The 12,134-nt window shown below is 48.1% G+C and overlaps 2 protein-coding genes across 5 annotated transcripts; one reads left to right on the top strand and one right to left on the bottom strand.

Annotated features, from left to right (window-relative positions):
• The first annotated feature begins 998 nt into the window (after window positions 1–998).
• Window positions 999–2,782, top strand: LOC141726223 (uncharacterized). 4 transcript variants are annotated; one of them, XM_074530822.1, is made up of 2 exons: window positions 999–1,255; window positions 1,771–2,781. In XM_074530822.1, the coding sequence occupies exon 2, from the start codon at window positions 1,807–1,809 to the stop codon at window positions 2,443–2,445; it is 639 nt and encodes a 212-aa protein (XP_074386923.1). In that variant the 5' UTR covers window positions 999–1,255; window positions 1,771–1,806; the 3' UTR covers window positions 2,446–2,781. The 4 variants fall into 4 exon arrangements, with proteins under 4 accessions (XP_074386923.1, XP_074386922.1, XP_074386921.1 ...); XM_074530821.1 differs by having other exon boundaries at window positions 1,001–1,255; window positions 1,774–2,780; XM_074530820.1 differs by having other exon boundaries at window positions 1,001–1,288; window positions 1,774–2,780.
• Window positions 2,783–2,866: 84 nt separating this feature from the next.
• Window positions 2,867–4,467, bottom strand: LOC141726158 (cysteine sulfinic acid decarboxylase-like; the record flags this gene model as incomplete). The annotated part of the gene is made up of 6 exons (XM_074530572.1): window positions 2,867–3,043; window positions 3,554–3,605; window positions 3,674–3,873; window positions 3,958–4,039; window positions 4,151–4,215; window positions 4,288–4,467. Coding segments are annotated over 6 exons (756 nt in total), but the record flags the coding sequence as incomplete, so codon positions are not given.
• Between the last annotated feature and the right edge of the window lie 7,667 nt (window positions 4,468–12,134).

Below are 12,134 nucleotides of genomic sequence, written 5' to 3'. Positions count from 1 at the left end.
TGAGCTCTCGGAAGGGGAAGCGGAAAAAAGAAAGGACACGGCGGGGGCGAGGGGAAGTGCCCACTCTCCGTTTGGGGGGGATGTCCCCGGTGGCACTCACCGCTGTTGGGGAGCACGGGGGGCTCAGGGGTGCTATGAATATGAAGCTTGACTAGGCCAATATTCAAGCAGCAATCAATTTATTTTTTAATATGGTAAAGTATAGCAATATAGCGCTGGGTACAGTGGGGGAAGTTTTCCCTCCAACTGCACACCGATAATTGATGGTTAGAAGTATTTATAGAGGTACTCATCAGTTTTTTTCAGCAGTTTCTATTTCTAATCTTTTACTCATCAGCAATTTTCATTCCAAATTATTACATCACAATTCTATACGCTGTTGTGATTTAAATTTTTCAAGATGTACCTCAAAGGAGTATCCCCAGATGGTGACGGTCCAGTTTCCAAAAGAAGAAAGACGACTCCCATCTGGTGGGGTCCGACTCCGCAGATGTGTGCTCATCTTTTAATTGCAGAGACTGTAAATCTCATAACAGTGATGTCCAGCTTCCCTTTGGTCGAAACCATTAATCCTTGAGGTGATGTTCATCTTTCTTTCTCAAGCTGTTTTTCTCTGCTTCCATAAGGCGTGAGATAAATATATTTCCTTTATATATATTCCAAAGCTATAGTTTCAAGGATACAAGTAATATTCTGAAATTATACACCAAAAGGTTATTATTGCAGAGCTTTTCATGGATTAAATGCAAGCAAAAAGCAACATCTTTAACACCTTAATTCCAGTGCTCCTAAATCAACTAGGGTTAATTGGAAATAAAAGATAGGTTTAAAGGACTTTTTCTATGCTTTATTTTCCTCAGTTATTATTAGAATTCACAGCTCTCCCATTGTCGGGGTCCACACATTTCGCATTCACAAAAACACGCGTCGCTTGTTTGTACCTGACACGAAACACAGCTTTGCATCGCACAGGGGCACCGGACGAGGCGGGGAGAAGGGAAGGGCACAGGCGCGGCCGCCGCTCGGGGCTGGACACTGGGCTTAAAACTCATTCCCCGCATCCCCGAATCGCCCCGGTGCCCCGAAACCACCTCGGGACTCCGCTCGGGACGGCCCCAGGCCGCCCCTGTGGCAGGACGCGCCCCGGGCAGGACGCGCCCCGTCCGCTCCAAGCGGCCGCGCTCCGTTGGGGCGGGCGAGGAAGCCGCGCCCCCGCTCGTCAGATGCGGAACCGCGGTGGCGGGAACAGAGCGCGGTGAGAGCGGGGCTGTGACGGGAACAGAGCGCGGTGAGAGCGGGGCGGTGGCGGGGGGAGAACGAGAGGCCTGAGGGAGAGAACGGTGCGAATCCGGGCTAGGGAAGAACCGAGGGCGCCGCGAGATCGTAGGGACCCGGAAGAAATGGCGCCTGGCACACGGCGGGGACATCGGGAGGAGCCAGGAAGGAGTGGGGGCATTGGGTGACACTGGGGGTCCAGCCCCAGGGTTGAGGGGCCACTGGGGGGAGACTCGGCGGTCTCGGGCCCAGGGCAGGGTGGGGTGCTCTAGGGGGACGCTGGCAGGGTTCAGCCCTTAGCGTCCCCCCAGAGGGAACAACGGGGGCACCAGGAAAGCCCTCGGGGTGGGCGGTGACCCATCTACCCCCAATTTATGGAGCACAGGGTGGCCCCTTTTCAACCACACCCCGAATTTTTGGGCCCAGGGGTGGCCTCTTTGTCCGCCACTCTGTGGGCTGCGTGGTGATACCTCTAGCCCAGCCCTTGTGTCCCAGCAGTGACCCCATTTCCCTGTGGGATTTTCTGCCCCGATGGCGAGAGACGAGCGGGCAACGCTGCTGGAGGTGCACCAGGCGCTCTCGGAAGAACAGTTCCAGAAGCTGAAGTATCTACTGGGAAGCAAAATTCCTGACGGGCTTGTGCACCAGGCATCGCGCCCCGAGTTGTGCCTGATCCTCCTCCAGCGCTTCCCGGGGAATTCCCTGCGTGAGATCGCCAGGATCCTGCAGCAGATTGGCCGCTCCGACCTCATCCAGCGCTTCCAGCTGCCCCTGGAAGAGCAAATCCCGGAGGGAAACCCCAGGGAACCTAATAGGGACACCCCCAACGGGACCGGGGATCCCACTTCAGGACAGCATCCTGGAGGGATTCCAGCTCCACCCGTGAATCCCCGACGCTTGACAGAGAAGGATTTGATGAGAGTCGCCAAAAGATTGGGAAAGGAGTGGAAGCAGGTGGGAATTCTGCATCTAGGGCTGGAGCAGAGCCGATTGGAGCAGATCCAGGAGGAAAATCCGAATGATTCCAATATGAGGAGTTTTGAGATGCTGCGGGATTGGCAGCGGCGTCAGCGAGAGGAAGCCACGGCGTCCCAGCTCCTAGCCTGCCTTGAGGATGCCCATCTTGATCCTGAAATCCTCAACTTCCTCCGGAGCCTCCAGGGGAATTGAGGGGCCCCCAAACTCCCGTTCTGGGGGTGGGGATCCTCTGGAATTCATATAAATTTGAGACCATTAAATGCTCTTTTATTCCATGAGTGCCGAGTTTTAAGATCAAGTGCTGAGAACATCCATCTTTACTCCTGATTTAAAGATCCCAGAAGGAAGTCCAGGCTCTGCTCCACTTCCTCAGGGATGGGGGGAAGGTTTTGGGGTCTTTCACTGGGGTTTTTGGGACTGCTCACAGATCCCATCCCAATTCCTGTATCTCATCCAGGAAGAAGTCCAGGTCCTGGCGGGTGACAGCAGGATTGGTGATAATCTGCCGGAAGAAGTTGACGTGGGATCCTTGGGGTTGGTATCCCACCATCATGGAGCCCCTCCAGGTCATCTTTTCCTTGATGGCTGGGGCCATCTAGGGGGAAACACCATTTCAGGAGGATTTTGTTTTTCTTTTTGGGTGATTTCTGGGCATTTGGAAGGTGTTGGTGGTGGGGGGAATTTGGAATTCTGGGCTCACCTTTCCCAGTTTGTCCCAGAATTGCGGGGAGTTCTCCTGGCTCCACAGGCTGGGTGGGATGAACCAGAAGCAGAGGTTGATAAATTCCGGCTGCAGGAAGAGGAAGAGGAAGGAGATCATGACCATTCACCCAATTCCCAGAATTTGATAGGGATTTGCACTTCCAGGAATTCAGCCATGTGTACTTAATTGTCTGGGGTTGGAACCTGCGGGATTTAATCCTCCAGGATTTAAACCTCCAAAATGAAAACTTCCAGGATGATAAAACTCCAGGATTTCAACCTCTGGGATTTCAACCCCTGGGATGATTTAAATCTGTGGAATTCCAAACTCCAGGATTTCAGATTCTGGGATTCAAACCTCTGGGATTTGTCCTCAGGGATTTAAACCTCCAAGACTTAAACTTCTGGGGCAATTCAAACCTCTGAGATTTCAGCCTTTGGGATTGAAAACTCTGGAATTTAAACTTTGGGGATTCAAAACTTTGGGATTAACCCCCAGGCAGTTAAAGCTCCAGGATGATTTAAACCCGTGGCATTCCAACCTCCAGGACTCTTAGGTGTCCATATCCCCCATCCTCCATTCCACCATCACCCTTACCTCCATCACCAGCTGGAATCCCTCCCTCCTCTTCACCTGCTCCAACAGATACCTGGGGAGAGCAAAGGGGTGAAGCCAAGTTTGGGAGGGTGGAGGGTTCCCCCTGATCCTGGGGCTCACCGAGAGGCAGCGAACGCCCGCTCCACACGCTGTGCCAGCCCCCGGGTCCCCACGGCTTTCCAGAGGATCCAGAGCTTGAGGCCGTCGGCGCGGCGGCCGCACTGGGGGCTCTTGTCCCCTGTGTCCAGGGACACGTCGTAGAACTTGTCCCGCTGGAACAGGTACGAGGCCCCCACGCCATGGCAGCGCTGCAGGAGCCCCTGGGATGGGCAGGGGGCACCAGAATTAATGAGGGGGCCCAGGAGGCATCCTAGGGGCACAAATTCAGGATGGGGGGCACCTACGGAGCTGTCACGGAGCAGGAATGCCGAGCACTGCAACCCCACCATCAACAGCTTGTGGGGGTTCCAGGTCACTGAGTCAGCTCTGGTGGGGGGGAACAGCAGAGTTTGGGGGGGCCCTCTGGGGAAAAAGGTTATCCCCAAAAGCTCAGAGGGCAGGTGGGAGTTTTTTGCGGGGGTAGGGGGACGGACACACCTGTGGATGCCGGCAAGGAGATGACGGAGTCGTGGGGACAGGAGGGCGCTGCCCCCCCATGCTGCCTGCAGGAAAAGGGGGATCAGCACGCACAGGGGGACCCCCAAGCCCCCCCCAGCCAAGCACCCCGAACTCACGTCCACATGCAGCCACAGCCCGTGGCGGGCACAGACGTCGGCGATGGCGTCCAGCCGGTCGAAGGCGCCCAGGACAGTGGTGCCACTCGTGGCACACACAAAGAGGGGCTCCGAGCCCTGGGGGGGATTAGGGAGGGGTCTGGGGGTATTGGAGGGTGCTGGGGCATGGAAGGCGGTAGAGGGCAGGAGAGCACAGGGAGTCAAAGTTGGCCACGATGGTGGCACAGAAAAACAAGGGGCTCTGAGCCCTGGGTGGGCCTTTGGGGGGACTTTGAGGGGACTCCACCCCACGAGCTCCCGGAGCTTGGCCAGGACCTGCTCCTCCATCAGCACCAGCACTGGGGCCACTTCGTATGTGTACCTGGAAGGGCCCAGCAGCAGTCGGGGTGGTCCCCTCCCCCTGAAACCTCAGAACCCCAAACAACTTCCCCAGAGCCTCAGCACCCCAAAACCCTCCCCGCAGAAGCCCCCCTCCATCAGCACCAACACTGGGGGCTAGATCAGGGCAGTCAGCACAGGGTTTTGGCAGGTCCTTTCTCATCTGGGCTCCTCAACACACCCAAAACTCTCCCTCCAACCTTGAGCAGCCCAAAATCCTCCTGCCAGCACCTCCCCATCCATCAGCACCAGGGGCTCCTTGCAGGTGGATCTGGGGCAGAGGAGGGTCATGGCAGGTTTTTGAGGGTTGTCCCCACACACCAGCTCCCCTTTGGGAGTGTCGGGGGCTCACGGGCTCGTGTTGAGGGTCTCGGTGAGGAACCGGCCAGCCAGTACGTGGTGGTACAGCCCCGAGAAAAGCTGGTTGAAGAACTGGGGATTGTTGTAGAATGTTTTCTATTTGGCATGTTTACTGCTTGATTTGTGGTTTGGTGGTCCTTTTGGGTTTTTTCTCCCCCTGTTTTTAGGGTGAAGTAGGTGAATGAGGCTAGTTGGCCCATGATGATGAATGGGTGTTCTACCGGCTGACTGCCTACTAAGGTTAGAATGAGGATATTAGCGACTAGGGTTCAGAACCCTTGTTCAGGGTTCAGGGACAGAGATCTGCCTTTGTTACTTTATTGAGCCAGGTGTGGGTTTATCTGTTTGTTACTTAGCTATATTCTGGCCAAGTTTCAAACCCCTGTCCCCTCCCATCGTGTTGTTAACCCCTCCTATCCCAAACTGTTCCCTTCCCTTGAAGTCCTTCATTGGTTTATATACCTTGTATTCCCCACCTTGTGTTCCACCCCCAATTCTTCTGATTAGCTAGAGATTGTATCCTCCCCTGAGACCTGGCCCCCTTTATAAGCTGTTGTTTGCCTGCAGTTTGCGGTCCTGGGACCTTGGGGAGGGGGATTTTGCCATCTAAAAACGTTACCTGGAGTTCTACCCCAGGCCTGTGCTGTGGCCCTTTTGTTCCACGCTGCGCCTCCACTGGTAGCTGGCATAGTGCGGAGCCCAAAAGAGGGGGACTGTAGCCTGCCCCCCCCCATCACCATCCAGCCGGGATGCGCGACAGGGGGTGACCTGGGGGAACAGAGAGGGCACAGAGGGTGGTCAGGGGAGGACACGGCTGGGGGGCTGGGAGAGGCAGGGAGAGATATGGGAGGGGATAGGGGGAAATGAGGGGGAACATGAGTGAGTTTGGGATGGCACGTGGAGGGTGGGACACAGGAAGATAAGGGGAGGACCTGGGAGGTTCAGAGGAGTCATGGCAGGGTCAGGAGGAGACTGGGGGACAGGAGGAGGGTATGGAGGGCAGAATGAGGGGGTGTGAGGAAATGGGAAAATGGGTGGGCAGGGGGGATATAGGGGAATCAGGGGATGCACAAGAGGGACATGGAGGATGGGGGGACAGGAAGGATTGGGGGTGGGTAGGGAAGGATCAGATGGGACATGGAAGGGGTTGGGGGTACATGGAGTGGTTAGGGAGTGGATGCAGGGGGAAATGGGGGGGCATGGGGGCAGTCAAGCGAGATGCAGAAGACTGGGGTGTTATGAGTTCGAACAAGGCCAGATTTTGAGAGGGAAAAAGGCTCTTGTTTATTAAAACAAACTACAGAGGACGGGGAGTTTGACATAAGCCCAAACTCCCATGCAACAAACTGAAGATAATGTGTCCCAAACACGCTGGGTTCTTCCCCAGAAGTTGGTCCCTCAGAAGAAGAAGAACCCCAAGCCCAACCGAAACCCTCACTTTATAACCTCTCTCTGGTCCAGGATTGGTGGGTTTTGGATCTGCACGTTGATTGATTGTTTTCCCGTGTTCTCATTGGTCCATATCAATATTCATTCTGGACCAATCATTTTCTTGGGTCATCGAATGATTGGTCAAGTCCCCTGTCCAATAACCTCCCGCCTCCCTTCAACTATCACCCCCACCAAACCCTGGACCTCCCCTCCCTAGACCCACAACAAACACCCATCAAATCACCCCAAAACAGCAATTCCAATTCAACACAATTTGAACACCATTTATAACAACTCCCCCCTCTAAAACTTTGATCGGGCTTTAGCCCGCATCAGCATGTCCAACAGTTTCTTAATTAATTTCTTCTTCAGTGGTGTAGAGTTGTCTCAATTTCTGGTATTGCTTGTGCATCTCGGGGCTGACTTGGCAATCTCTGAGTTCTCTGCTATTTCCACTCCATTTTCTTGTAGTAGCAGCTTTCTTTCATTAAACATGGTTCATAAACCCCATGTCTTAGCTTTCCTTCAGTCTCCTTCCTGAAATTTTTCTTTCATAGGGCATTCCCCCATTAACTTCTGTTTGAAATTCCCTATATTTTCATACAGCCAATATGTTTTTCCATCTTCTATAGAGGTGGTGAATGACAAAAAGCTGAAGCAATTGGGACTCGGATTCGTGCGGGTTCTAAGGACAGCAGTCCAAGAATCTCCTGCATACAGAGGATGGTGGCATTTCTCAAACAGCAGTGGGGGTCCGGTACAGGCTACTCTCCCAACCATGTCTCCCCTCCACAGAGGGTCAGCGACTCTGTGGTAAGAATATAACCTGATCCAGTCTTGCCCCCTGCTTTTCTTGTTTATTTCTGTGAGGTTCTTACCAATTACTGCTGCAGGAGTCTACCTTTCCTTTTGTATCAACCTGTTTCTTCCGTCTTTTAGGGGCAGATTGCTAGATGCGTGGGAGAATGCTCTATCTTTTTCTGGATCTCAGGGTCTGTATTAAAAAATACCAAAGATTAAAACACTTCCTTGACAACTCATATCATTTCACCCCCCCTAAATAGAGAAAAAAAAAGTTACAAACTTTCAATTAGTTATTTTACAATAAATCTAACAAAGTTCCATTATAACTCATAATTTATGTGTCTTCTTATGGTGTTTCTGAGGTCTTCTTCCTTAGAATCAGCTTGGTGTTACTTAGCTGAGGTCAGAGATAGCCCCTCGGGTGCTGAAACTGGCCCTTTCACTTTGGTGACAAGTGTCCATCCTGTTCCTGTGTTCGAATAGCTGTTTCGGTGATCAGTAAAACTTGGAATGGACCTTCCCACTTTGGGATTAATGGTTGTTCTCTCCAGGTCTTGATTAATACGCAGTCACCAGGTTGCAATGTGTGGGAGTAGTTTGAGGAAGATATCCCTTAATTCTTCTAAAGTGCAGGTTGTAGTCTTGATATATTATCTCACACCCCATTCTCCTTCTTCATATGTTCTCACATTTCCTGAAGTTGTTAAGAATGGTAAACAAAACATCATTTCATATGGTGACACTCCTATATTTGCCCTTGGTTTAGTCCTTATCCTCATTAGTGCCAGAGGGAGACATTTCAACCAATTCTTCTTTGTTGCTTCTGTTAATTTTGTAAGAGTTATCTTAAGAATGTGATTCATTCTTTCTACCCTCCCAGAACTTTGGGGTCTCCATGGAGTATGAAATTTCCAGATGATATTTAGAGCATTCATTAGTTGTTGTAATATCTTAGCTGTAAAATGAGGACCTCTATTGGAGTCAATAGTATTAATTATTCCATATCGGGGCATGATTTGTTGTAATAAAATTTTGCTTACAGTCTCTGCAGTTCCTTTCGTTGTTGGATATACCTGCACCCAATGAGTTAGATGGTCTATCGTTACTAGTAAATACTTATACCTTTGTACCTGTGGTAATTCCGTGAAGTCTGTTTGTATACATTGAAATGGTCTTTTTGCTAACTCGCTTCCCCCTTGAGGTAATTTTCTCATTACTTTTCTCTTTATGTTCTGGCATATCATACATTCTCTGGTTATTATTTTGGCGATTTCCCATACCCCGATACATACATAAGTTCTCATAAAATGATCGTACAATGCCTGAGTGCGCCGATGGGTTGAGACATGTAGGTCCTCTAATATTTTCCTAGTTAATGCTTTGTTTAATACTTGTCTACCTTCTGGCATCCTCCATTCTCCTTTTTCATTTTGGTCCGCACCATGTTTTAGTAACTCTTCTTGTTCTTTTTCATTAAATATAGGGATCTCCTCCTTTCCTCTATCATCATCATCATTCTCATCTCCTATTTCATTTAGTTTGAGGATCTTTTCTGAATTCTCCACTTTGGCCCTCTTTGCAGTTATATCTGCTAAGTTCCCCTTTATTTCTCTAGTATCATCTTTTTGGTGTCCTTTTGTATGCACCACTGCAATTTCTTTAGGCCTTTTCAGAGCTTCTAGCACTGCTCTTATGAGGCCTTCATGAATCAAGGTTTTTCCTTTTGAGTTAACAAATCCTCTCTCTGCCCAGATTTTCCCAAAGGTATGTACTACCCCATAAGCATATTTAGAATCAGTGAATATAGTGCCATTCTTTTTGTCCAACCATTTCAGTCCTTTTAATAGTGCATAAATCTCCCAACACTCTGCAGACCAATTCACAGGAAGCTCTCCTTTTTCCACAACTGTCATTGTATATCCATCTACTATGGCGTATCCTGATACTCTTTTCCCATCAACTACTTGTGATGAACTATCTATAAAAAGTATTTCTCCCTCAGACAAAGGTTGTTCTAATAGATCCTCTCTGATTTTTATCTGTAAATCTATAGTTTTGAGACAGTGATGTTCCAATTTTTCCTTTGGTTCTCCATATAAGAACTGCACAGGGTTCTGAATTCTTGTTGTAGCTAATTCTATATTTTCACTGTTGTTTAAAATCAGTTCATACTTTAAAAGTCTACTGCCTGAAATCCACTGACATGCTCTTCTACTTACGATGCTCTTTAAATCATGGGGAGTATATACCTTGATTTTGTTACCTAATGTTAACCTGTAACCTTCTTCTAGGAGAACTACAGTGGCGGCTACTGCTTGGAGACAAGTAGGCTGACAGTGGCAAAGGAAGACAAGCAATCAGTTAATATGATTGGTAAAGCAAGCTTCAGTTTATTTTGAGTACAACGGTACTTTTATATGTTTCTAGTAATTATGCATACTCATCGTTAGTTCATTGGTTTAAAGCAAAAAGTTACATTACATACTCCTCTTCCTTTGTGGTTTCTAACACAGGGTTCTTCCTCATTCTCGTTGCTTTTACTTTCTATTTTTATATTGCAAACCCTCTTTTCTTCTTCATTTTTACTGCTGTCCTTGCCCTTTCGACCTTGTCAGCATAACACAGCACACTTTGCAATTTCCTTATCATGGCGTGCAGCCTAGTTATGTCAAGCCAACATGGGGTTTGCTTGTACAACATTTCAAGGGACCCATGGCCCTGTTTATCCAGCCATTCTTCCACAATAGGCCAACCTCTGACAACCGAGTCTAATAATTTTGAGATGAGGGCAATGGGCTTCCGCAGTCCACACCATTCTTGTACAACGACACCATAAGCTATTTCTTCTTCTACATTACCAAACAGTTCAAACAGTCTATTCAAATCTGGTAAACTTAACACTAGGGAATTTGCTAATTTTTCCTTTAATTCTTCCAGCTGCTTCTCATCATCTTCAATTTATAGACTTATCTTCAACCAATTTATTATATAGGAATTTAACTAACGTTGTGTGTCCATCTATCCATAATTTACAGTATCCAGTTAATCCAAGTAATTTCCTTACATCCGTTTTTGTTTTAGGTGCTGGTTAGGATAGTATGCCCTGAATTCAATCAGCACCTAATTTCTTGTATCCTTTCCCAGTTATGTGACCCAGATATTTTACTTCAGGTTCAACAAATTGTAACTTCTTTTTGGATACTTTTAACCCTTTTCCCCCCCAGGAAGTTCAGTAGATTAACCATTGTTGCTTGTACCTCCTCTTTTTGTTCCCCAGAAATCAACACATCATCCACATACTGTAGAACCTGGGAATTTCCTTCGGGTGTAAATTGTTTTATGATTTCTTCTAGAGTTTGGCCAAACAAATTTGGTGACTCTGTGAATCCCTGAGGTAAACTTGTCCATTGCAGCTGTTGTTTCCTCCCGGTTTCCTCATCCTCACATTCGTATACAAACCATTTTCTAATTTCTTTGTCAAGTGGGCAGGACCAAAAAGCATCTTTCAGATCTATAACACTAAACCATGCATGTTTTGATGGTACTTTGCTTAATAAATTGTATGGGTTGGCTACCACTGGGTATCAGATAATGGTTTACTTATTTACTTCTCGTAGGTCTTGGACTAACTGTACCATCTGGTTTCTTTAGAGGCAATATAGGAGTGTGATGTGGGGACATACATGGTTCTAGAATTCCTTCTTCAATCAGATTTTTAATGACAGGTGTCAGCCCTTGTTTCCCTTCCATAGAAATTGGGTATTGTTTAATTCTTATTGGAGGAAGGTCAGGTTTCATTTTTACTTCTGTAGGCGGAATGCTTAACAGTCCTCCCTCTTCTGCCCACACCCTCGGATTTATGCCCTTTTCACCTTCCTCCCTCAAAACCATCATTTTTGCTACCATACATTTTCCCTCAGGTACTACTGTCTTTAATTGCATCTGTAAATCCCGGCCTAGAAGGTTAGAATCTAATTCTGGCAAGTATAGCAGGTCTGCAGAGCCTTCTCTGAAACTTCCTTTTATAGACACTTCTTCAATGATGGGTACTTCAAAAGGGTTGTTTTCAGCCCCTCTAACTTTACATGTTCAGTTACTTAGTTTGCATCCTTAGGGATTTTTCAAACACTTGAACGATCTGCCCCAGTGTCAACTAGAAATTCAATTTCTTTGCTTTGAGGGCCAATTTCTAAGTTTACCAGAGGCTCCTTTTGATGACCAATATCATCCCTCAGAGCGTAGAGCCCCTGACACCCCTAGTCATCTCCTGTTTGCCTCCATCCTAGAGTGTCCTGTTCGTGTGCGATGGCTTCATCTATTCTTTCTTTTCTACAAAAATTCCTGGTGTGTCCCCTTTCTCCACAATAAAAACATATGATATCGGCCCAAGGTGGTCTTCCTTTCACCCATGATGTTCTGCTATCTCTATTTGGCTCTTTCTTGCTACTTGGTTGTACTTTGAATTCACCTCCTCGAGGCCCTGCGTACTCACCTTTTCTCACTCCTGTCGATTCACTACTTCTGAACCCTGCACTTTCCCTAGCGACTGCTACCATGATTTTTGCTTTTGTCCGGGTCTTTTCTTCCTCCCTCCTTATATATACTTTTTGTGCCTCCCATAGTAACTCATTCATTCCTTTTTCTTGCCAATCATCCAGCTTTTCTAATTTTCTCCTGATGTCTACCCAGGCTTTTGTTACAAATTGAATTTTGACTAGGACTTGTCCTTCTGGACTGTCCGGATCAACACTAGAATACAATTCAAAATTTCTTTTAAATCTGTCTAACCAGACACTAGGTGACTCATCCCGTTCCTGATGGCTATCAAATGCCGGTTTTAGTGTTATTTGTTCTAGGGACAGCTTCTCTGATGC

Source organism: Zonotrichia albicollis, chromosome 33, assembly GCF_047830755.1.
Source record: "Zonotrichia albicollis isolate bZonAlb1 chromosome 33, bZonAlb1.hap1, whole genome shotgun sequence".
In the NCBI taxonomy this organism is placed as follows: domain Eukaryota; kingdom Metazoa; phylum Chordata; class Aves; order Passeriformes; family Passerellidae; genus Zonotrichia; species Zonotrichia albicollis.
Note: the sequence above shows the minus strand (reverse complement) of the source record. Positions and strands in the feature narration are given on the sequence as shown.

What these genes read in the sequence shown, in the direction of transcription:
- LOC141726223 (XM_074530823.1), top strand. Translation starts at nt 1,807, where the DNA reads ATGGCGAGAGACGAGCGGGCAACGCTGCTGGAGGTGCACCAGGCGCTC.